The sequence below is a fragment of the Pongo abelii genome, chromosome X (genome assembly GCF_028885655.2).
Source record: "Pongo abelii isolate AG06213 chromosome X, NHGRI_mPonAbe1-v2.0_pri, whole genome shotgun sequence".
NCBI classification, from domain to species: Eukaryota; Metazoa; Chordata; class Mammalia; order Primates; family Hominidae; genus Pongo; species Pongo abelii.
This window is the reverse complement of record NC_072008.2, coordinates 145,948,807-145,975,060: the sequence shown is the minus strand read 5'-3', so window position 1 is coordinate 145,975,060 and position 26,254 is coordinate 145,948,807. Positions and strand designations below refer to the sequence as shown.

The 26,254-nt window shown below is 36.6% G+C and overlaps 1 protein-coding gene across 9 annotated transcripts in view; it reads left to right on the top strand.

Moving 5' to 3' along the window:
- The window catches only part of ATP11C (ATPase phospholipid transporting 11C), a 206,476-nt gene that overhangs the window by 165,954 nt on the left and 14,268 nt on the right, over positions 1 to 26,254 (top strand). For all 9 annotated transcript variants that reach the window (XM_063721043.1, XM_024240892.3, XM_063721042.1 and 6 more), the window contains 7 exons: positions 3,352 to 3,454; positions 4,666 to 4,811; positions 8,910 to 8,969; positions 16,602 to 16,729; positions 20,898 to 21,033; positions 23,135 to 23,200; positions 25,630 to 25,733. In XM_063721043.1, coding sequence (XP_063577113.1) covers positions 3,352 to 3,454; positions 4,666 to 4,811; positions 8,910 to 8,969; positions 16,602 to 16,729; positions 20,898 to 21,033; positions 23,135 to 23,200; positions 25,630 to 25,733 — 743 coding nt within the window. The remainder of the gene's footprint in view (positions 1 to 3,351; positions 3,455 to 4,665; positions 4,812 to 8,909; positions 8,970 to 16,601; positions 16,730 to 20,897; positions 21,034 to 23,134; positions 23,201 to 25,629; positions 25,734 to 26,254) is intronic.

Genomic DNA, 26,254 nt, shown 5'->3' with positions numbered 1-26,254 from the left:
TGGCTTGTCTTTTACATACTGCATGTGTACACACACACACACACACCGCCCATCATATCACACACACACACACACACACACACACACACACACACACACACACACACACACACACACACACACACACACACACACACACACACACACACACACACACACACACACACAGCGCCCATCATATTTGAGGCATTTCTTCTGTCTGCCTTCTAGCTGTCAGTCCCCACTGCAATCAGAGGCTCTTCTTTCTTTTCTTCAATCTTGAAAACCTTTCTTGGCGCCAGGTTGGGAATCAGATCCAACCAGAATACACTATTCAAAAGTATCTGTCCCCTTAGTCAGAGAATTTCCTGCAAAAGCTGTCTCTTTTTTTTCCCCTTACATTCAGTGTATGCTGCTCAAATTGCTCACCTGGGTTCTGACTGCTTCACTGCCAGGCAGGTTTATGAATTCCTGACCCCATGCTGCTTCTTCACCTTAATTATGCCACCACTTGTGGTTTAGTCCTCATTCTGTTTTATTTCTGTCACTATAGTTATTTTTTGCAGGATATTACATACTTAGCTGTCATGTTCGTGTATGTGATATTCAAGTCACTATCTCCAATCCAAATATTTGGTGATCTACTTTACTTTTTCAGCTGTTTCCCAAACACATATTCTTGGGTGTGGCATTATCACCCCAAATCTGACTTCTCTAGAGTCCAACCATCATTTTCCTTGGCATCTTCTTTTTCTATGACTGACCTCGTGTACTTCCAGATTTCTAGATTCAAAACCTTGAAACCTGTGTTGCCTTCCCACATACCACATACATTACTCTTTCATTGTAGTCTTAGTCACTAAATTTTGTCTGTTTCTTATTACATTGTCTTTTCCATATATTCCTTTCTTTTCATTACCTTTCAGGGCTAGGCCTTTCAATAGCTCATTGAACTCCTGGAACTAGCCACTTAACTTCTCTCTTTGCCCACAGTCTTGCTTTCCTCCGGTTCTTCCTACACCCTGCTGTTGAACTAGCTCCAGATATTTCTGTCCATGTCCCCTATATGAAAATTCCAATTGATCTGGGCAAGCCAGATCTATTCTCTCAGCATTTACTGTATTTATCTGGCTATGTGCTCTTGGATATGCTAGTTCCTTTCTCTGGGCTACTCCTTTCTTTCTTTCTCATCTATGCGAGTCTTACTAATATTTCATGATCTAGATCAAATCACTCTTCCTTCTGTAAAATTCCTGATCACTCTGGCATGTATGGTATCTTCTCCCTTCTCTGACATCCTAGGCCTTCTTATGTGGATGACAATATCATGCATTCCTGCACAGATGCTACATTTTGTTACCTTGTATTGTTAATCTGCTTATCTAATATTCTTGTACTCATGACCTAACTCTACTACTTCATTTATATGCTTTTTAAGGTGTGTGATGAAACCTTATATCTGTTTTGGCTCTTAGCACATTCCTGTATACAATATAAAGCAAGCTATTATAGTTAATGAATAGATAGTATTTTGGCAAAATTATTATTTTTTTTCCATGAAGCTCTCCTAGAGATTGAAGAGGTCTTAATCCAGTTGATCTAGGGCTGAGTGAAAAAGTCCATGTTTACGAATCTAAATCCCTTCATGATTTTATGGTCCATGATTGTATATCCTTTTATCTTTCTACAGTGGAGAGTTTTACTCTTTTTAGTCTATGTTTTCATGCAGAAGCTGTCACCCTGGATAATTTTATTGCCTTCCCTAAACCTTGGGTGCATATTTTTTCCTTGAGGTGCAAATCGTTACTACACACAGTATAACAGGTGCACTTAGTTAACCATTATTGTAGCCTATTAAAAACACATTTAGTTTGGGTTCTTTAATTTTGTCTTTTATTCTTTCACTTACAGGTTATTTCTGACAGTCTTCTGTAAAGTTTTTAAGAAGAACCAAGTTGAGGGGAGGGATTGGGGGAAGCTGGCATTTCATAGTCACATCATTTTTGTGTTAAGTGGAATTGGATGTGGGGTTTTTTGTACTATTTAATACAACTAAAGCCTGATTGAATTCTATTTAAAGAAATAACTGCAGAGTGCCTTAGCCTCATGAATTATTTTTCATCACTTCAGTTATGTTGAAAATGGATTTTATTTATGTTAACTGGTCAGAACAATTGTGAGGACAGTATTTTTGCAAAGCATTATTTAGCTACTAAATTATTTAAGTTTTTTTAAGCCGCTAGATTCCAAGGGGTTTTGTGGCTTGCCACATCAAACAGTGATTATCTAAAACATAGGGTAGGAGGGCAGCTGATCACCCAATGCACTTCCCACAAGTAACTCTGCCAGGAGGTTTTTGGAGAATCCCAAGGCAGAAGTATTTTAATACCAGGGATGAACATTTTATTCAGTACATTTATACATCTTGAAGAAACACTCAGGGAATAGTGACAGGCTTTGTACACATATCTTGGACATATTTCTGCAAATGTCAACCCCTTTAGTGTACCTCTTTTAAAATACAGCTACTCATAGGAGAGGTCAGACCATATTGAGCAGTGAGAAATTTATTAAAGTTTAGTTGGCAGCCAGATAGGTGCAAGAATTTAACATTAGGTAAGTTGGAATAAGGATTGATGTGCTCCTAGGGAAGGTGAGAGTGTCAGCAGGGAGGAAAGAGTAGAAAGTAACCAAAAACATTGTTCTCTGACTTCCTACTTGGTTCTGGTGGCCCTATGTATGTTACCCCAAATCAGCTTTCTGGCTTCTACTGTCACACATTCAACATCTGATCTGAAAGAACACGTGATGCAATGAAAAAAGAAGGAAATGTATTGACCTCTAATATGCATGAGAGGCAAAGTTTTTGATAGTTCATATATGCACAGAACTAGGACAAGTGGGTGCTGGTGTTACATTTTGAATGGCTGTGTTCTTCTGCATCTGTGAATTTGACACTATTGTACATATTACAGTTGGCCTTCCGTATCCATGGGTCCTGCATCCACAGATCCAAACAACTGTGGATTGAAAATATTAGAATAAAACTAAAACAAAGAACAGTATAACAATAAAAATAATACAGATTTTAAAACAATACAGTATGACAGCTATTTACATAGCGTTTACATTGTAGTTAGGTATTAAAAGTAACCTAGAGATGATTTAAAGTATGCAGGAGGATTTTGGTATCTACGAGGGTCCTGGAGCCAGTCCTCCAAGGATACTGAGGGATGACTGTATATGCACAAACTACCTTTCTGTTTGCAAGGCTGCTATTTACAAGTGTGAATGAGGCATAAACCCCTAAAGTAGCCCAATCTTACATTCTTCTTTGACCTTTTTTACACCTCTTTTGTATTTAATATTTAGATTGTCAGAATGGTGAAGAATTTAAAAGGCAGCCCAATAACTCTGTCGATAGGTGATGGTGCCAATGATGTTAGTATGATCTTGGAATCCCATGTGGGAATAGGTAAGATACATCTAATGAGATGGCAGCTGTGAAAAGTATCAGTATTGCTTTTAGGTAGTGTGGTCTTATATTCTAGAGTGACTGTTTTGGTTACTCATCTTGAATTTGAATTTTGGAATGATAATTGTTAGTTAAATGAAGGCCTCATCTGATCATGCAACATGTCCATCCCAAGGTCCTACCCCGTGGTAGAAATGTAGCAATGTAACAAAGTTAAAGGATATTTTTCAGTTAGCCAAGTAGAGTGAATTTCCCAAAGCTACTGGCAGCACAATTGATTGTTTAGCTCTTACTTTGATAGCATGCATGAAATTTTTATTGATTTTCTGCCCCTGGCCAGACTGCCTGCTTATGTTGCTGTACTATATCTTTTGAGATCTCAACTGTTTGGGGCTAAGAAATGATAATTGGTTGGCTGTTTTTCAACATAGCAGTATTAATGAGTGGTTTGGGCTGTAGTGTTGAATTTATATATTGACATGCAACAACAGCTTTTCCACCACCTGTACCATTTTTTTTTCCCTTCTCTGGTTGCTATTAGGCAACACAACTAACTCCCTAGCAAGTTAGTTAGCTAGTTTGTTTGTTTTGGCAGGGTGGTGGGGCCAGATATGAAATTCATATCTTGGGAATTATTGTACTGTAGTTTAGGTTCCCAAATTGTTCTTTTCATTTGGAAGTATTCCTATTTCTTGTGCAACTTTAAGTACTACTCATTGGTTATCCAAGTGTCAAATGGCCTAAAGCTGCTTGAGCTCATAGAACCCTTGCGCTGCTAGTCAGGGTTTCATTCATGAAAGAATTTCACCGTCTTCTCATTGAGCTCCTAGACCACAAACCCCAGGTTTCTGAGTTCGCTTAATATAGCACCTAGGCTAGCGTCATACACAATTAAGCTCTTACTGAGTGACTTAATTATTTTTAAGTTGAGTTTTTTTCCTTCAGATAATTTTTGCCTTGTAATGATTGAAATAATGATTCTATTTAATTGTTGTATACTGTATTACAGATAGGGGGTTACCAGTTAAACTTAGTTAAATTATTTGGTAAGTCTCAGTGTCACTGTTAAAGAAAGCTCTTTTGGTTTTTAAAAAAGGAAAACTAAATGATAGAATTGAACTATAACATTTAACCAAGTTGAAACTGTGAAGATAAATCAGGGAGTCATTTATTCTAGAAAATGCTCACCGTATAGAGATACTCTCTTTTAGGTATTAAAGGCAAAGAAGGTCGCCAAGCAGCTAGGAATAGCGATTATTCTGTTCCAAAGTTTAAACACTTAAAGAAACTGCTATTGGCTCATGGACATCTATATTATGTGAGAATAGCACACCTTGTACAGTACTTCTTCTATAAGGTATGTGATAAAATATATGTAATTTAATTTCTTTTTAATCCAGCATTGGCTCAGCTTGGTCATGGTTTTGTTCTTCCTTTTTTTTTTCTTTTTTTAATGCTGCTTTTGATATCTCATACTGAAATTTGCAGTCAACAAAGCAGAGGTGGTCTATTGGATGAATCAGAAACCAGAAATGCCTTTTGATGCAAAATATTTGATAGGAATTTTTAAGCCCTCTTTATTGAAATATAAATTAAATACAATAAAGTGTATTCATCAAAAGTGTACAGTTCCATGAGTTTTGCCAAATGTATACATCCATGTAACCATCACACCAATAAAAAAAATAGAACATTTTGGCTTGGTAGTGGCTCATTCCTGTAATCCTAGTGCTTTGGGAGGCCAAGGTGGGAGGATCACTTGAGGTCAGGATTTCGAGACCAGCCTGGGCAATAATATGAGACCTTGTCTTTACAAAAATAAAAATTTTCTAAAATGAAATTTTTGCAGTCATTTCTAATTGTCTATAAGCACGTCAACCAAGAGAACCAGTGGTAACATTTTGATATGTGACCTTGCTGGTCTTTTGTCTGTACAAATTAACATATGTACTTTTTTTATACTTTTATACACTATACACTACATAGAGGTTTTTAAAATTTTTTTTGAGATATAATTTAACAAAATTTACCTTTTTTTAAAGAAAAATTTTCTTGAAGACAGAGTCTCACTCTGTTGCCCAGGCTGGAGTGCAGTGGCGCAATCTTGGCTCACTGTAGCCTCTGCCTCCTGGGTTCAAATGATGCTCATGCCTCAGCTTCCCGAGTAGCACATGCCACCACACCTGGCTGATTTTTGTGTTTTTAATAGAGACAGGGTTTCACTATGTTGGCCAGGCCGGCCTCAAACTCCTGACCTCAAGTGATCTGCCCCCCTCAGCCTCTCAAAGTGCTGGGATTACAAGCTTGAGCCACCATGCTTGGCCTAAAATTCACCATTTTAAAGTGTATAATTCAATGACTTATAGTGTGTTCACTATGATGTGCAACCATCATCATTGTCTAATTCTAAAACTTTTCTATCATTTCCAAAAGAAACCTTGTACCTATTGGTATAATACATATTGCTTTGTACTTTGCCTTTTTCATTTAATTTATATTGTGAACATTTTTCTCACCCAATTTAATATTCTTCCAAAACATGATAATTGTGCAACATTGCAAATCCCCAATATTGGACACTGAAGTAGTTTCCTCAACAATACCTTGGTTTCCTTTTTATCACCAAGCATTAGTGTATACATTAGACTGAGTCTACATACTTGTTATTGTCTACCAGGGAATAGAATTTATCAAATTTCTTAATTAGATTCTAGTTTGTAGGTATTTAGTGCATCTTCCAACTACTCGAATCATATAGTATTTAGTATATAATTCAAGTAGTTGTGATATTTGAATTTCATACCCTATATTTTCTAAGAGTTAAAGCTCAGCACCTGATTTTGTGTGTCATTTGTCTATAGTCAACCCTAGGTCTTTCTTACTAACTTTATATTTAAAGAAAATATGTATTTATAAAACTATGAACCCAGTTTCACAAATTTTCTAAGACCCTGGTAGCCAGTATCTGCTGGTAGCCAGGCCAAACACTGTGGAGGAGGAAAATGATGATAATGATGATGGTAACCCAATATGTGTAAGGTATTTTGCGAGTTCACAAAATCACTTTTTAAAAAATGTAATCCTCACAAACATCCTATGAGTCAAGTAGTATTATCACCATTTAAGATACATGGAAAGTAGAGCTCAGAGAGATGGTATAACTTGTCTTTGGCTTTCCATCCGGGAGATGACAGAGCTAGATGTTCCACCATAGATTCATTTACTCCAAATCCAGGACTTTTTATGTGTCACAGTTAGGGTCTTTTGGGCCTTGCACCCAGTAACAGCAGCTCATGGAAATAAAGGGTTATTCTCTCTTGACCTTCACCTAGTAGGAGATCCCTTGAAGATTTGTCATACAGATCTGCCTGGTAATCTGAACCTATTTCAGAGGCTTATTTTGCCTCTTTTGAGTTTTGGCCTGCAATTTAAGCAACTGCCACCAGATGGAAGGAATGCTCTGTTAAGGAGAACAAAACAAGCGTTAAAATGGCAAATGTTGACCAGTGGTTATTTATGTAGATGATATCTTCTGTCTTCGTTAGTATCTCTAGGCCCATTATCATCTTGGTTACTGACTCAGCAGTATTTCTTTTTTATTACTATCTTTTGTGCCAAGAGGATTTCTAAAATTTTCAACTCTATTTGGCTGAGCTAAGAAGTCTTTCCATCCCCTCGCCATTGCGTCTTCAAATTGTTATTGCCCACTCCGGAGTACTTCAGTGACAGGTCTTCCTGCCTTCTGTTTCTCCATTTAATCCTCCTTACATAATTCAACTAGATTAGTGTTTAAAGAATGCCACTTTTCAACTTGTCCCTTAGAACTTTTACTCTCCACCATTTCAGCTTTAGTCTGGCTTTTAATGCACCCCACAGTGTGACCCTGTCTTACCATATAAGTTTAAAATATATACATTCTTGCCTTGGTTCCTGCCATCAACATGTCCTATTCATCTTTATTCATAGTTCGAGTTCTAAGTTCTTTATTCAATTAGTGAACAAATATATTTTAAATGTGTTACCATGTGCCAAGGCCTGTTTTAGGTGCTCGAGGATACACCATGGAATAAGACAGGCAGTGTCCCTGTTCTCATGAGACTTACATTCTGGTGGGTGAGGTAGATCCCTGCTCAACCTTCTCATGAAGCATCCCCATGATCCCCACTGAGCTCTACCTGCTTCAACCTCAGAACACTTATTTTTTTCATAAACTGTGACTCTAGAAATACTATGGACTATATTTTGCATTGTACCAGAACTGATCATGTATAAATGAGTGTTGCTTTTCCAGGTGATGACCTTGGGAGCTCTGACTCATGCTGCAGGGGCGATTCAAAACATGTTGAGCTCATTTCTTTAGAAACATCCTCCAGAGCCAGTAGTACATTGATTGAAATATCCTCAGCTGTGGTAGATGTTCATCTTTTGAGGTTGCATTTGATTTTTAAAGACAGTCTCAAGTCTCCTAGAGCTAATTTTGGAGAATTAGCTGACAGAAGGGAGGAGACTGGTTTTCTGGCATGACTGGAAAGTGGGCTCTTGAAGGGGCTTCTTGAAGAGAAATTCAGAGACATCATGACCAAGTAACAGTAAAAAAGCTCACAGCCTGCTTTGAAGGATAGCACTTAATTTGAAAATTCTAGTGCTGGTAGTTTTGCTTAAAGACATTACTTTCAGTATTTTATAATCACACTTAGTAGCTTTTACTACCTTATGAATTCCCAGCTTGTGTTTCTTTTCTGCTTGTCTTTTTAGTATTTCTCAAATTAAATAATAAGTCCTTTAGCACAGTGGTCCCCAACCTTTTTGGCACCAGGGACCTCAGGCCCTAATGCTCACTTGCCTGCCGCTCACCTCCTGCTGTGCAGCCTCGGGGGAGGGGTGGGGGAGCCCTGACTTAGGAAAAAGAAGTTGACTCTTTTTTTGTTATCATCTGTGTGCCACCTTTGTGTGTAGTAGATGCTCAGTAATGATATGTTGATTGTTTGATGAGGTAATAATAAAGGCATTAAAGCGTTAGTTGATATTGTTAGTGTCAACATAATCTATAATAATTTCCCAACTATTTATTGGCATTAATTGACTTTAAATGTACACTTACAGCATTGTCAGTCTGCTACTATACGATTTGCAAATCTAATTGGTGTTAAAGATACAGTATCATTAGGTGTTCATATTGGAGGAGCTCATTTATTTCCTGGAAGAAGGACAGTAACAGATTCTCATCAAGTAAATAAGATCCTCTTCTGCCTTGATAGGGCAAAAGTTGGCCTTAATATGAATTAATCATTGTTTTAGTTGTTTCCTTATGTCTGTGGAATAGAGGTTTATTGCATTCTGACATTAGAAGGATTTAGGAATAATTATAAACTATTTGGAATATAGTTTCCCATTTTAGTTTAGCAAGTTGATTAAGTGAAAATGTTAATCCTTGTCTTAATTTTTTTTTTTTCAGAACCTTTGTTTCATTTTGCCACAGTTTTTGTACCAGTTCTTCTGTGGATTCTCACAACAGGTTTGTTTCTCAAGTTATTCGTTATAATGTAGTTTACATTTGCTGTTAATAAATTACCCTTATATATTAGATTTCTAGAGATTAGAGATGTATGTACAAAGTAAAATGATCTCTTGGTTTTGACAACAGCAAATGTTTATATCTTTGCTTTACTAGTTTTCTTATTGTTACCTTCATTTTGAAATGCTTTTGGTACATCCTGTTGGAGTTGTGATAACATTAAAAAGAGTATTTTGAATTTTTTCTTTTTATCAACGTATAAAAAGTGTTTCATAATTCTAAAATGTTGTTTAATATTTCATCAAATGAAATCTCCCAACTTTGCAGGCTCTCAGGTTAGTTTTATAGAAAAGCATTAATCTTTAAGCTAGCCAAGAACCTGTGATTCCTAGAGAAAGCTTTGGATTGCGTAAAGCAGCTATAGATGTTTTGCCTTCTATTGTTTTCTGAACATGTATTACATAAGGAATATGCTATATATTAACTTGATACGTAAGTGGTAGGATGGCGAGGCATCTTTGTTTGAAAAACTGAAATGGATTTGGCATTGCTTCTAGTGGGAGGTATAGAGAAATACAGGAGCTATAATACTCAGTGACTCAGAAATTTTATAATTAATCTATGAGAAGTTCAGTGATTTTGCCAAACTGAGCTACCACATTGCCATAGGTGTTAAGTTTCTAAATTTCAAAGGCAAGCTTTATATATGCTTCTGTGAATACAAAGTACACTTATGAATACACTTATGTATTCTTCTTGGGTCCTCCTGGTAGGAAGTGATTTTTTCCTAATTCTTTGGTACTTTTTTTTTTTTTTTTTTTACTTTTAGGTTCAGGAGTGCATGTGCAGGTTTATATAGGTAAACTCATGCCACAGGAGTTTGGTGTTCAGTTTATTTTGTCACCCAGGTAAAAAGTATAGTACCTGATAGGTAGCTTTTTGATCCTCTCCCTCCTCTCACTCTCCACCCTGAAGTAGACTCCAGTGTCTGTTGTTCCCTTCTTTGTGTCCATATGTTCTCATTGTTTAGCTCCCACTTATAAGTTACAATATGCTGTATTTGGTTTTCTGTTTCTGTGTTAGTTTGCTTAGGATGATGGCTTCCAGCTCCATCCATGTTGCTGCAAACGACATGATCTTATTCTTTTTTATGGTTGCATAGTATTTCATGGTATATATGTACCACATTTTCTTTATCCAGTCTACCATTGATGGGAATTTAGGTTGATTACATGTCTTTAATATTATGAAGAATGCTGCAGTAAACGTGTATATGTGTCTTTATGGTAGAATAATTTATATTTCTTTGGGTATATACCCAGTAATGGGATTGCTGGGTTGAATGGTAATTCTGTTTTAAAGTCTTTGAGGAATCATCACACTGCTCTCTACAATGGCTAAACTAATTTACCTTCTCACCAGCATTCTGCAAGTGTTCCCTTTTCTCTGCAACCTTGTCAGCATCTGTTACTTTTTTGACTTTTTAATAATAGCCATTCTGACTGGTGTGAGATGGTATCTCGTTTTTGTTCTGATTTGCATTTCTCTAATGATTTAGTGATGTTGAGCATTTTTTCATATGCTTGTTGGCTGCGTGTATGTCTTTTGAAAAGTATCTGTTCGTGTCCTTTGCCCACTTTTTAATGGGGTGGTTTGATTTTTGCTTATAAATTTATGTAAGTTCCTTGTAGATGCTGGATATTAGATATTTGTCACATTCATCATTTGCAAATATTTTCTCCCATTTTGTAGGTTGTCAATTTACTCTGTTGATAGTCATCTTCTTGTATGCAGAAATTCTTTATTTAATTAGGTAACATTTGTCAGTTTTTGTTTTTGTTGCTATTGCTTTCAGCATCTTTGCGATGAAATCTTTGCCAGCTCCTATGTCCAGACTGGTATATCCTAGGTTATCTTTCAGTGTGGTTATACTTTTAGGTTTTACATTTAAGTCTTTAATCTATCTTGAGTTGATTTTTGTATATGGCATAAGAAACGGGTCCAGTTTCAATCTTCTGCATGTGGCTAGCAAGTTATCCTAGTGCCATTTATTGAATAGGGATTCTTTTCCCCATTGCTTGTTTCTGTCAGCTATGTTGAAGATCACATGGTCATAGATGTGTGGCCTTTTTTCCGGGCTCTCTATTCTGTTCCATTGGTCTGTTTTTGTACCAGTACCATGCTATTTTGGTTACTGTAGCCTGTAGTATAGTTTGAAGTCAGGTATTGTAATGCCTCCAGCTTTGTTCCTTTTGCTTAGGATTCCTTGGCTATTTGGGCTCTTTTTTGGTGCCATGTGAATATTAAAATATTTATTTCTAATTCTGTGAAGAATGTAATTAGTAGTTTGATAGGAATAGCATTGAACCTGTAAATTGCTTTGGGCAGTATGACCATTTTAACAATATTGATTCTTCCTATCCAAGAGCATGGAATGTTTTTCCATTTGTTTGTGTTGTCTCTGATTTCTTTGAGCAATGTTTTGCAATTTTCATTGTAAAGATCTTTCACCTCACTGGTTAGCTGTATTTCTAGGCATTTCATTATTTTTGTGGCTATTGTGAATGGGATTATGTTACTGATTTGGCTTTCAGCTTGCATGTTCTTGGTGTATAGGATTGCTACTGATTTTTGTACATTGATTTCGTATCCTGAAACTTTGCTGAATTTATCAGGTCAAGGAGCTTTTGGGCCAAGACTATGAGGTTTTCTAGATATGGAATCATATTGTCTGCAAACATGGATAGTTTGACTTCCTGTCTTCCTATTTGGATGCCTTTTATTTCTTTCTCTTGCCTGATTGCTTTGGCTAGGACTTCCATTACTATGTTAAATAGGAGTGGTGAGAGAGGGCATCCTTGTCTTCTGGTTTTTGAGGGAATGCTTCCAGCTTTTGATTGTTAAGTGTGATGTTGGCTATGGGTTTTCTTAGATGGCTCTTGTTATTTTGAAGAATGTTCTTTCAATGCCTAGTTTGTTGAGAGTTTTTAATGTGATGGATTTTATTGAAAACCTTTTTTGCATCTATTGAGATGATCATGTGGTTTTTGTTTTAGTTTTGTTTATGTGATAAATCACATTTATTGATTTGCAGATATTGAACCAACCTTGCATTCTAGTGATAAAGCCTGCTTGATCATGGTGGATTAGCTTTGTGATGTGCTGCTGGATTCAGTTTGCTAGTATTTTGTTGAGCATTTTTGCATCTATCTTCATCAAGGATATTGGCCTGAAGTTTTCTTTTTGTTGGTGTTGTAGTGTCTGTGCCAAGGTTTTCGTATCAGAATGATGCTGGCCTCATAGAATGATTTAGGGAGGAGTCCCTCCTCCTCAATTTTTTGGAATAGTTTCAGTAGGAATGCTACAGATCTTCTTTATACATCTGGTAGAATTTGGCTGTGACTCCATCTGGTCCTGAGCTTTTTTTTGGTTGGTATACTTTTTATTACCTTTCAGTTTTGGAAGTCATTATTAGTCTTTTCAGGGATTCAGGAAATCCCTGGTTTTCTGACTGGTTCAGTCTTGGGAGGTTGTATATGTCCAGAAATTTAACCATTTCTTGTAGGTTTTCTAGTTTGTATGCATAGAAATGTTCATAGTAGTCTCTCAGGGTTTTTGTATTTCTGTTGTATCTGTAGTATCATCTGCTTTGTCATTTCTGATTGTGTTTATTTGAATTTTCTTTTTTTTTCTTTATTAGTCCAGCTAATGGTCTATCTATATTATTAAATTTTTTCAAATAACCATCTCCTGGATTTCTTGGTCTTTTGTATGGTTTTTTTTGCATCTCAGTTTCCCTCAGTTCAGCTCTGATTTGGGTATTTCTTGTTTTCTTCTAGCTTTGGGGTTGGTTTGCTCTTGTTTCTGTAGTTCCTCTAGTTGTGATGTTGGGTTGTTAATTTGACCTCTTTCTAACTTCTTTCTTTGGTTTCCTTTTCTTTTTCTTTTCTTCCTTTTCCCTTTCCCTTTCTTTTCTTTCTTTTTCTCTTGCTCTGTCGCCCAGGCTGGAATGCAGTGGCATGATCTCAGCTCACTGCCACCTCCACCTCCTGGGTTCAAGTGATGTCTCCTGCCTCAGCCTCCCAAGTAGCTGAGATTACAGGTGCCTGTCACCACACCTGGCTAATTTTTGTATTTTATTAGAGACAGGGTTTCACCATGTTGATCAGGCTGGTCTTGAACTCCTGACCTCAAATGATCTGCCTGTGTCGGCCTCCCAAATTGCTGAGATTACAGGCTTGAGCCACTGTGCCTGGCCCTCTTTTAAACTTTTTGATGTGGTTGTTTAGTGCTATAAATTTCCCTCTTAACACTTCCTTAGCTGTGTCCCAGAGATTCTGGTATGTTGTATCTTTGTTCTTCATTAGTTTTAAAGAAATTCTTGATTTTTGCCTTAATTTCATTATTTATCCAAAAATCATTCAGGAGCAGGTTGTTTAATTTCCATGTTGTTGTATGGTTTTGAGTGATTTGCTTAGTATTCATTTCTATTTTTATCACACTGTGGTTTGAGAGTATGCTTGGTATGATTTTTGTTTTTTTGAATTTGCTGTGGATTGTTATGTCCAATTGTGTGGTCGATTTTAGAGTATGTGCCATGTGGCGATAAGAGGAATGTATATTCTGTTGTTTTGGGGGTAGAGAGTTCTATAGATGTCTGTTAGGTCCATTTGGTCACATGTTGAATTCAGGGCCTGAATATCTTTGTTAATTTTTGGCCTCAGTGATCTGTCTCATACTGCTAGTAGGGTGTTGAAGTCTCTTTGGCAGTATTTTTAAGAGAATGTATTCTTCTCAATGGGAATGACTGTTCTCTTTCTCTTGAATTTGCCTCTTTACTATTTGGTATGCTGTCTCTTACATCAGTGCCATGTCATTAGCCCAGTAGTGCCAGTTAAACGGATAATCTTTTATTATAAATTAAGCATCTTGCAGTTTTTGGAAGTGCCATCAACCTTCTTGTATTCAAAATTAATAGTATTAGAGAGTTTCGTAAGTTCTGATCAATCTGTTTTTCTTGAACATTCAAATTGCTATTGAGCAAAATGTTGCTAATTCCTTACTTTCTTGGATGGATGCAAGTATTAAAAGTATATTTGAAATTCTCTTAACTAATGTGTAGCAGTATGCTAAAGGTAAGTTGGCTTGTTCTGGTGGAAATATTGTTTTCATTTTGAAAGGAGTCTGTTGCTTTATTATCCTTTTAAAACATGTTTACCAAGCACAAGTTTTAGGGGAAAAAGGACTCATTCCTTATAAAGCCAGCTGAGAGTTCAACCGTGGATTGTCTTCAGCCTTCTTAGATTACCTTAACTGCTTATGGTTCCATAGGAGTTGATGTTTGGCTCCTTCCGTTGCTCAACTGGTAGGTTCATTCATTTGGCAACTATTTCTTGATTGCCTACTTTGTGCCAGGCTAAGTGCTGAGAATATTGCAGTGATCAAAACAAACTTCCTTGCCCCCACGAAACTTGCAGTGTGTAGTGATAGGGTGAAAGACAACAATCAAATATATTATGTTGGGTACTGATACATGCTATGATGGAAAAAAGAAAGCATAATGAAGGGATAGAGTGTGACTGGGAGAGAGAGAGCTGCCGTTTTAGACATCTGAAAAGGTCTCTCTGATGAGGTGACATTTGGGTAGAGACCTGGAGGTAAGGGAAGGAATAACGTAGACATCTTAAAGGAAAAGTGTACCAGGTAAAAGGAAGGTAAAAGTGTACCAGGAGAGCTCAGGAGGTAATGTGATGTGCAAAATCTTCATTTTTGATTTTGGTTTTGTGTTAGTGCTGAATGTAGCAACTTTTATTGCAAATATCTTTGGAGTACCTTTGAGTAGTCAGCCTTTTTCAGTCCAGAAGCACATTAGGCATTCTCTGGAACTTGCAAGGAGGACTATGAAGAATGTAGAAATGGACCAGGATTCAGATTCTTTACACAAAAAGCTTCCCTTTCTTTAGCAAAACTAGGATACTAAATGTCTTTTTTTTTTTAATGAAAAGAAAACTTTGTAACAGGCTTCATAAAAAAACAGTATTATCAACTATATCTGTTTGTTTTGGGGATATTCTGTCTCTTCTAATTATGTACCTAAGAATTACAATTATCTGTCATGTGATTTTAAAGTACCATAGTGAAACAAAAGTAGATTGATGCTTCTTTTGTTTGAATGAAATTCAAGACTAAATTACACACCAGTCAATCTGAGTTGTATTTTTTTTAATTTACTCATTAGTGAAAATGAGTAGTTTCCAAAGAAAATGTGGTGTTATGTGCCACGGACTGGTCCTCTCCTTTGAAAATAAAAAGGAATGCAACACTTTTTTTTGTACTTTTTAATTCAGTGGAATATCTTTGCTGAGCTTAAATCTTTGGTTATAGAAAGTATGTTGGAAGTGTCTTTTAACTTCATGGAGAATGTTGCATCCATTATCATTTGCTTTGTCTCTCCTGCCAGCCAGAGTTGTAGTCCCCTCCTCTGGGTTTCCCCAGCTCCCTGTGTACCTCTTATTCTGCCTCTCCATCTAGAATTTGAACTCCCTGGTGGATAGGGGATGAATCCTCTCTGTCCCTAGTACTTGTCATTTAGTAGGCACTCAGTAAATGTTCTGAAGTCAACTAGTGAACTAACTAATGCACCATTCAAGTAATTCCCAGCCTTTTGTAATTATCTTTAGTAGTCATTGATTGAAAATACATTATTTTGTTAATTTGTGTCATAGTTTAATGCATTTTATTAAGGGACATTTATACATGTGAAAAATACATATGAGTATGGGGAATTATTTATTCAGGCCACAGAAAATGTTTGTATGACAATCTTTAGCACTGTGTAGATAAATACTGATGTAAATGCTTTCATCAGAATGAGGTTCATAGAATACTGTAAATTTTTTCAATAAAGGAAGATTTATAATATCAGAACAGGCCTTTACAAATGTTATAGCTTCCAATCTGTCCTCATTCATTTATTCATCTAGTGTTTATTGATTGTTTTTTGTATGCCAAGTTCTGTTATAGGAGCTCAAGATTGTCCAAGTTCTCCAGTCAAAGACCACCATGAACACACTTGTAGTTGATCAAATTAGGTTTATTACTCAGTTCAGGAAGGAAGAACACACGCCATGAGGAACTGTGGGACTTCTCAGGAAGAGGATGTTAGAAAAGACTTACACAATTTGGACTTGAAAATACTAACCAAAAATATGTAAAATATTAACCAAAACATTTGTGACACAGGCTGGCTGCTGCCTATATTTAGTTTCTCTAAGGATTCCTCACTTATACTTAATGGTCTTTGCTGAAGTAACTCCTGAATAGCTAGTTTTAGCTACTAAGCAATGTTGAAAAGTTGTTAATGTCTATTAGAAATGCAGCTTATAGCATGTAAACATTCTGAATAAGATTCTTTTAAAGGGGAGGTATATTAATGTGACACATCACAATATGTTAGTTTCTTTTTTATAGTTACTAGGCAGTGACCTTATTTACAGTTTCCTTTGCCACTACCAAAAGCATGTAAAAAAATTTCTTATTTTAGCTAGTAAATTTTTCACATACATAAATATCATCTTGTAGATGATTGTTAACATGAAATTTCTTTCTTTCCTCTGTTGTTTTTCATTTTAGCCACTGTATGATGCTGCTTACCTTACAATGTACAATATCTGCTTCACATCCTTGCCCATCCTGGCCTATAGTCTACTGGAACAGCACATCAACATTGACACTCTGAGCTCAGATCCCCGATTGTATATGTAAGTTAAATATATAGTTAAAACCCCTAAGACTTTCAATGTTGTGGTTTTCATTTTATCTGCAGATGGGAAGAACGCAGAGCTGTGCACTTGGTTTGTGGTATGATTATGTGGTTCTGTTTGGAATTTTTAGCTGTTGAAAGCAGACTGCTCAACAGGAAAATGACATATTTCCTAGGTGTGGGTTCTGTACTTGAATATATGTGAAACATTTAGTTCAGAGTCACTAATTCCTAAAACTTAAACCTATATTGTCATAGTGTTCTAGTGTCTCATGGGAAGACATGATATTTTAACTGCAAAGAAAAAAAAAAAGCATACACAAAGATCTTCCGTAGTTTAGAATATTGATTCCTACTTGTTGTAGATTGAACTGATGAAGTTATATTACCCTTTCTCATGTAAACTCCACCCATAGCATTAGCCACCCCACACCCCACCTTTGTTAGCCCCATTCTAAAACTGTTGAAGAAAATAATGGACTCATAAGCCATTGTATTCATTTTGTGTCAGTTGAAAATGGATGCTTTTCTCTGTGGATGGGGGACTTGGCACTAGCCCCAGTTGTTTAACTTATGATTTAATTGGATTTTTAGAATTGTAGCCTACAGCTAAGGATAAATATATTAATTTACAGCAGATTGTAAGCATTGCTAAATAGTAGGTAGCAAGTGCAATAGAGAGGTTTGGATGGTTTATTTGTAAGAAATGAAAATACACAAATTTAAGGGATTTTTTTTTAACCAGCATGACTCATAAAATTTACATTTAGCAATTGTTAGAATTATACAGTTGTAAAATTTATCATTTTAAAGGTCTTTATTAAGGAAAACTTCAGACATACATAAAAGTAGAGAGAATGCTATTTATATAATGAATGAATGTAAATAGTTGTTGAACCACTCAGCTTGTCCTAACCACTCAGCTTCAACAACTCTCAACTCCTTGATATTCCTATTCCACTGATAACCCCGTCTGCTCTATCACAGGCTAATTTTGAAACAAATCTCAAAAACAGTCATTTCAGTATGCAACTCTTAAAGACAAGGATTTTTAAAAATAATAATACCCTGTCACTTAAGTCCTTACTATCAAATAGTCAATGTTCACATTTCTCCAGTTGACTCATTTTTTTTCATAGCATGCTTATTTGAATCAGGATCTAAAGAAGGTCCACACATTGCAATTGGTTTATATACTTTCTGAGTCTCTTTTAATGTGTAGGTTAACCTTGCAATTTATTTGTGGACAAAACCAGATTATTTATGTTGTAAAATTTCTCCCAGTCTAGAGTTTGCTGATTGCATCTTCATGGTGTTTACATGTTCTGCTGATCCTATATTTGTTGTAAGTGCATAATTAGATCTAGAGGAGAATCATTAGAACTTTGGTAGAAATCTTACAAGCATCAGCTCCTACTACACTCTTTTTGAAAATAAGGAACCAGGGCCCAGAAATGACTTACCTAAGGACACAGGGTACAACCAGATGCAAAATGAAGAGCAGAATTCAACCCTCTTGCCAGTGCTTTTTCCAGCAAGCCAGTGGTTTTAAAACATTGTTTTAACTATAGTTGTTTCCAGACAACTTCTAAAGTGAAGCCCGGTAGTGCAGTTGGTCTGGTTGAAATGGGGTTTGAGGAGTAGTAGGCAGAATTCCTCCCGTTCAGTCCCACCAAGAGCTCAGACTAACACCTGGGCTGAAAGCCTCTGCCACTTACCAGGTGACCTTACGCAGGTTACTGCAGTGTGCCTCAGTTTCATCTTCAGTAATAGATGGGCAACAGTAGCACCTAATCACAATGGTTTTGTGAGGAATAAATGAGCCACTATGTATTAAAGAACTTAAAAAAAAATAGTGCCTGACAAGTTTTCAAGCAACGATAGCTATTAATCTTATTATTCTAACACCCTCCTCCAGCCTTCAGGGCTGTGCTGAACACTTGTATAAATTAAGAATGTCAAAAATCTGCAAAAAGCTGTTGAGTACAAAATATCATAAGGGTTTCCATAAGGTTTTAGTGACTGTGCTAGGTGTAGGTCATGATTTATTGAATTTTGCATAGACTTGCCACATCTGATGCAAAAATAAAGGCCGTGGCATACCTATTGCCGAGCCCAAAGTCCAGCTTTCCTTTTTGACCTCATACTTGCAAGTCATGAATGCCTGCTCTGACAAGACACTGCTCGTGGCCTGTCGCCAGACTGTAGATAGTTTCATTACTCTGACTGTTCTTTTGTGAACATGAAGCCCTGGTCTTCCTATATGGCTCTCTGTACAGTATGCCAATTAATATTAGCAGTGGCATTGTGTAGTGTATTACAGATTTTACCTTTGGTGATTTAGTGACTTGGGTATTACCAAACACTTGGATGTGAAATGACATAATTGGATGTTTTTATATTTTTAAGAGAAATTTAAAAAATAAACTAGTTTTTCTATAGAGGGCACAGGTGTAATTTGTTTCTTCTACAGCTTTAAAAGGCAAAAGAAAGGGTTCTGGTATACGTGCTGCCTACCATAATATGGAGATGCTCAGGCCTTTGCTGCTCATCAACCTCTCCCCAGATCTTGATTCTCTCTCATGCTGTCCTTCATGTTGATTGCCCCATTCTGAGTTTTTGACAGCTTCTTTATTCGAATGCAGCTAGAAAGCCTGACCTATAATTCAACATATCATGCTGCTCCTGCTCTTTTCCCCCACTGAATGTGATATAATTCCCATCGATGGTCTGTAAAGACAGGAACTACTTCCTGCTTTTGCCCTTTCTTCCCCAGCCCAAGTCAGTGACTGTCAAAAGCCACATTGGCTGGCAGTTGTTGGGCACTGCCTGCAAGGATCTTTACAGAGGTGCCTTACCTGTGGTTCCTAGTTGCCTTGGAAACATGACTTACTGGCTATAGGGAGAGCTTGTTTCTGGGAAGCAGCTACCTCATTCTGCCATTTTTCTAGGACAGAGAGCATACCCTGAGTTTCAGATCGCTGCATGTACCTGGAAACCCTGGTAGGTAGAAGTTGCATAATTGCCATGTGCACGAAGCCCCACAGTACTCAATACCAACTGAACAAGGATCAGTTGCATTTATATTACAAAGGTGTTTCTTACTTGATACAGCCCAGTGACATTCTTGGTAGTATTAGTGACAAGTATGTTATTTGAGTAATTAGATATCATTTATTAAATGTTAAGAGCAATTTGAAATAGAATCCAAAAGAAACACATGCACCAACCCATCTTTTTCTGCAGCTCTGCTCCATTAGAATTGGTAGCCTTATTTAGCATTCTGACTTATGCTGAGAAGGTTGTGCTATTTTTGACAGATTTAAACTTAATCTATCCACCTCCCATTTATCAAAGTATCATTATACAACTCCAAACATGGTATTTGACTTGATGGAAAAATATAAAGGGCACCGTAAGACCTAAAAAAAGGTTAAATTTCCAGGAATAAATCTTGATTAAAATAAATATTGTAATTGTTCTTGGAAAGCTTGGTAGCTTGGTTGAGAGCATGTGCTCTGAAGTCAAGTCAATCCAGGATTGTATATTAGCTCAGTCTGTTACCAAGTGAACTTTGGCACGGCTGCTACACTAGTGGTTCCCAGACTATACTGCACATTGAAATCAACTGGTGGGCTTTAAAAATATCCTGACCTCCAGGTTATATCTTATGCCAATTAAATCAGAATGAAGATGGCAGCCAGGCGTTAGTAGTTTTTAACGATCCTCAGGGGATTCCAAAGTGCATCAAAGTTTGGGCACCATTGTGTTACACCTTTCTGAGGCTCCTTATTATTAGCAAATGTGAGTGGTAGTAATACCTATCTCATGTTTTTATGTGGATAAAAATAATGTCTATAAAACTCTGAACCCAGTTCCTGGTATATAAGTACCATTAAATGGAAGCGAATTATTATTGATGTTATTGTTGTCAGTGACCAAAAATTTAGAAGAGTTTAGAGAGTTTACTCCAGTGGCTGAGTCAGGAGATGATTGCATGAAGGTCAGCCTTTGGCTCAGTCTGACCCTTTACCAAAAATCTGTCAGGCCATTAAGGGTAGCCCCCTTCATTATAACAGGGTCAAACTCCATGCCCACCTTTGACATTTCACTGTACGTTTAAATGAAAAGTTTCACTAATGGTTTTTCCCCCCATTTCTCAATAGGAAAATTTCTGGCAATGCCATGCTACAGTTGGGCCCCTTCTTATATTGGACATTTCTGGCTGCCTTTGAAGGGACAGTGTTCTTCTTTGGGACTTACTTTCTTTTTCAGACTGCATCACTAGAAGAAAATGGAAAGGTAAAAAGAACCTGTCATTACATCTTTTGGTATTATAAGCATGGCTTGTCTTTTTCCCATAGGCACTGGATTTGTCATATACATACTCTAGCTGTAATCATTTTACAAACTTTTTCTGAAGATACAGTAGTTAGTTCTCACAGCTTCTTTAGAAAAATAGAAGTGAAATAAAAAATCACTTTCTGTGTGCATGGCTAACTAGAGAGCTTATGTGCAAACTTTCTGGAACCTTAACTTGGCTGTAATTTTTACTAGATGAACAGAGTTCTTGGGACTTCAGACTCCTGCTCTTTGATGTGAGAAAGGTTTTTCCCATTTTAAAGTAAAGCCTGGCTGCCTTCAGTTTTTACTCATAGTGGCCTTCCATGCTTGGAGCTGAAGCGGGTAACTGCCATATCTTTGGAGTGTTTGCCCAATATGTGAAGAGAGGAATTCTCTTCTCTCCCTCCTCTTCCCAATGGAAGCACAGTATTCTGCAGAAAGGCTACTCTGGTCCTGCCAGTGTCTTCCCAGAACATGACTATCTCATTCAGCAGTTGCACTGGGGTAATTTTGCCCTGGCTGTACTCTAGGAGAAAATTACTGATGGCGGGGACAGGTGAGGCCTTTTTCTGCAGCCACACAATAGGAAAACAAAAACACTACCTTGCATACTGCTTTCACTAAGTTCTCCTTTGCTCTTTCTGAGATTCTTCTTTTATGGTCATTCATTCTTTATAATCATAATGTGAAGGAAAGCTAAGGTTCAAAAAGAATTTACTGAGGATACTATGTCTGGAACCTGGTAACACCTGTTACAGAAGTAATAGGTTCAGTGAATTTGAGTGGTACTTTAAAATTAGGCACTACAGTCAAAACCTCTCTAATTTGGACTAACAAAAATCAGTTTAGTATGAATCCATGAAAATTATTAATCATAAAGTACTTGTTGGGGAAACACAGATCTACTTTAAAGTAGTCACATGTAGAACTTGCCAAAGAGAATGTCCTGCTAAATCCTGTGAGTACTTGGGAAAATCACATCAGTTTCCCAGGTCAGCTTTGCCCATCAGTAAGAAGAATGGATTTGATTTTATGATTTCCTGGCCTCTTCAGATTTATAACTGATTGTGCGACTTTCACTTTTTATTTTAGTTTTATTTGGCAGACAGATTTTATATAGCTGGCTACTGCTTAAAAGGAGTTTGCTCCAAAGTAGGCAGAAACTCTCCTATAGTCGATGTGATTCATTTGCTCAGCAAACTTTCCAGGTGGTGCATGAGAGCATCAATTCAGCGTCTGTTTAATTCATTACCCATTTTGAGTTCATAAAGTCCAAATTAATAAGGTTTTACTGTGTATGTCACCATCCCTCTAAATGTTTGCTGAAATTACAGTAAGTGTATGAATTACTTTTAGCAACAAAACATAACACTCATGTATAATTTGAGTGAATCCTTTTTTTGCTTCTATTAACCTTAATTTTTGTTTTTATTTTTTTGAAAAAACCTTTTACATCTCATTTTCTGTTTTAATGTTACGCATTCAGATCTTAACAGGATTTGGTAAGCATGTGTGCCATTCATTGCCATCATTTGGATTTATACATGGTATCTGCTTTTTTATTTTGATATGCACATGCTGATAGCTCTTGTATTTACAACCAAAAACATTAGACTCATTTAAAAAATGTGAATCCATTTGTCTATAAATTATTGCTCATTTGAGAGGTTTAGTTCTATATTATAGGAAAATCCCATATCAAATTCTTTAGAGACATGAATCATCCAAATGACTTGTTTTGATGAACATTGCTGTTAGTAGAGTAGTTGCTTCCTTTGGCCTTTATCACACCAGTGAGTTCCCTATTCAGTGCTGCATGGAGTAATAGAAATCAACCCTACCAACCACAGGTGTGGTGTACCTGTTTGTGAAAATTGGATCACAGGAAGATCTGGCATTGTGACCTGATCTTACTGACTAGCTGTTTCCCTAAACAATTCATACAAAAATATTTGGCACTTACACACAGGATTCAACTTGGCTTTTTTTTAAAATGAAAAAATACTAAGATAATACTTGTGTATATACATGGTACATGTAATTATTAAATGTTTTTCAGGTATACGGAAACTGGACTTTTGGAACCATTGTTTTTACAGTCTTAGTATTCACTGTAACCCTGAAGGTTAGATTTTTACTTATTCATGTATTTTTTAATACTGTTTTTGTAATACTTTCTTGTCTTATCCTAATATACCATTTTTTGTCTCTTATTTTTTGTTATGGGTTGTTATTCAAGTATTTGCCTTAATACTTAATAAAATGTGTATGATACTAGGGATTTGGGTATTTGTATACTATTTTTGATCAATTTTTTTCCCAGTATATCGTAATCCTCTTTATTTTGTTTTACTTAAAAAAATTCAAACAGCATACTTATGTTGAAAATCTGTTTCTTCTTTATTGCTATTTTTAAGGCGTTATGATAAGTGGCATATAAACAGGCTGTGGGTGAGAGTGAGAGAGAGAGCGAGAGAGAGAAAGAGCGTGTGTGTGTGTGTGTGATTATGTTAAGTACTTGAATCTTCTAAAAATTATACATCTGTTTAAGAACACCAGGCCTAAAATAGGTATATATGAGCAAGATAATATGTGAAAAAGAGCTTGGTAGTAGTGAAATCTTATAAAATGTTTTCATCACTGATGGCCAGGTTGGTGGCTCATGCCTATAATAACAGCACTTTGGGAGACCAAGGTGGGCAGATCACTTGAGCCCAGGAGTTCAAGACCAGCCTGGGCAACATAGCGAGACCCTGTCTCTATTTTTATATATATATATTTTTTAATTTAAAAATAAATATAAAAAAATAAAAAATATATAAAATGTATTCATCATTAAAATTTACCCATGTTAGTGATAAAGTGCCTAAGAATATAATGCAGGTAAACAAAAGGGAGGTAATTTTGGCAAAATCATTGGCATTGACATGCAGCCATGTGCTAATGCTGTGAAGCCTCACTGAATGCTACCCTTGAGGCCTATGATTTGGGAATCTCTTATAGTTGAAAGCATAATCAAATTATTTTTGTCATTCCAATAATAAACACCTCACATGGGTTCCATGAGTAAATACCTTTAAATGAATTCTGGCATGCCCAGGGGTTAGAAGCAGAATTCAGAAGTATAATTGTCAAAGGATCTCTCTTAACTTTCCCTCTAAATTTTTGTTCCTGGTTTATTTCGTATACCAGATACAGCTAACATATGTTTGCTTTATTCATCTATTTCAGTAACATTTTAGGACCTTAAAAGGACATTACAATTCATCTCAGTATAGCCACTTACTAGCTGTGTGTCCTTGGGCAAGTGACTTTACCTCTGTGCCTCACTTTCCTCTTCTATAAAATCGAGATAGAAGTAGCACCTACCCTTTTTGAGGACTCAATTAGTGAATAAAGCACTTAGGATGGTGCTCATTTCAATACACGCCAGTTTTCGGTTTTTATTATGTCTCACAGTATCACAATTTGAAATGGATGCCTCCCCCCTCCTTTTTTTTCCTGCCCTTGCATATAGCCACAGGGCTTCCAAATGCCTTCACAGTGTTTTTCAAGTGTATCTCGAAGACTTCCACTCCCTCCTCTTTGGATTAATATTAGTATTATCTTTGGATTCATATTAGTATTTTCCCTAGCAACCAGAAGAACAGCAATTCAAGACTGAGCTACGTTAATAATGTTATCAACATCCTGTTTATAAATGAGAAACTATAACAGAGAGCTGATGACCATGGTGTCACAGCAAATAACAAAACTGAGACACCATCTCCTCTATAAAAATAAACTGCTTTGGATATTAGCTCATGTGACCCAGAAGTTTTAAGCAAGTGAAATAATCCATACTTTTGTTTTTAGATCACATTTGAAAACCCCAGATGCCACAATCTGAAAACATGATTGGTCCTGGCAGAAACATGAAGAGATTAAAATCTAACTGAATATTTTATTAATTTAATGGACTAGATACAGGTTTTGCAATTGGAAAGATACACTACATAGTCAAACCCATGATTCATTGCTACATGATGTTAGATGTATAGAGCCTTTGCATTTAGTGATTCCCGTCTGTTGTGTTTGAGCTTTCACGACACCTTTGAAAGTTTTGTAGTTTGTCTGCCCTTTCTAGCTACCCCTTCCCTCTCCTACTTCTTTTCAGCTTATCTGCCCCCACCAGCTAGGTCTCCTTTTGCCATCATCTTCCTGGCTGCCATTGCCTGAGGACTTGGGGCTTGGGCCTCCTAGATATTACCATTACTTCATTCCTTGCCCATTCCCCAGTACTGAGATATCTGCAGCCCTACACCTACTAGCTACTTAGCCTGATCACACCTCCAGCCTGTACTCCAGAGTTTAGAGGCCTTAGGGCAGAGCTCAGCTTTCTTACTCTTGTTCTTTGAAAAACCTGGATTCTGTTTAGTTCCCCTCTTCTCTGGATCCCTGGCCCAAGCTAGATCCTTTCATAGGTATCATTGTGTACTAGTTATCAGATACTACAGCGTATTGCCTAGTGCAATTTGTAACTGTCATGAAATCTTTTGTGTTGTATCTTTTCAGCTTGCCTTGGATACCCGATTCTGGACGTGGATAAATCACTTTGTGATTTGGGGTTCTTTAGCCTTCTATGTATTTTTCTCATTCTTCTGGGGAGGAATTATTTGGTAAGCAATTGTACATGTGTGAGCAATATGTAAATAGCAAAGTAGATACATGTGTATGTACACTATATATGTAAGCATTCATTATACTTTAAAAATTTTAATTATATAAGATGGCACGTCTTTAATATTAATGGCCTGAAGGTTACTTGTTAGCTGGTAGTGCTACTAATTTCAGGTAAGATTTTAAATACAAGTATATAGACTGCACAAATCACTCAGAAGACCTCCCTTTGGTAGCCTCTGTCCAGCTCTTTCTATTTGAAGGTGGTGTAAACATCTCTCTAGTGAAACTATAGTTTTCAGCACAACCTCTCATGTGATTTTCAGAGGAAATAATCATCCTGTGAAGTTTCTACCTGATATATTGGCCAACAGATACATTATTGTCCATTTGGACCCTTATTTTCTCTTGATAGTATATAACCGTGATTCATGTTACTACAGGTGTGCTCAAGGTATAGGATATATACAACTTAATAACTCAGACAGTTGTATTTTGAAATTGCCATCTCACTGTTTTG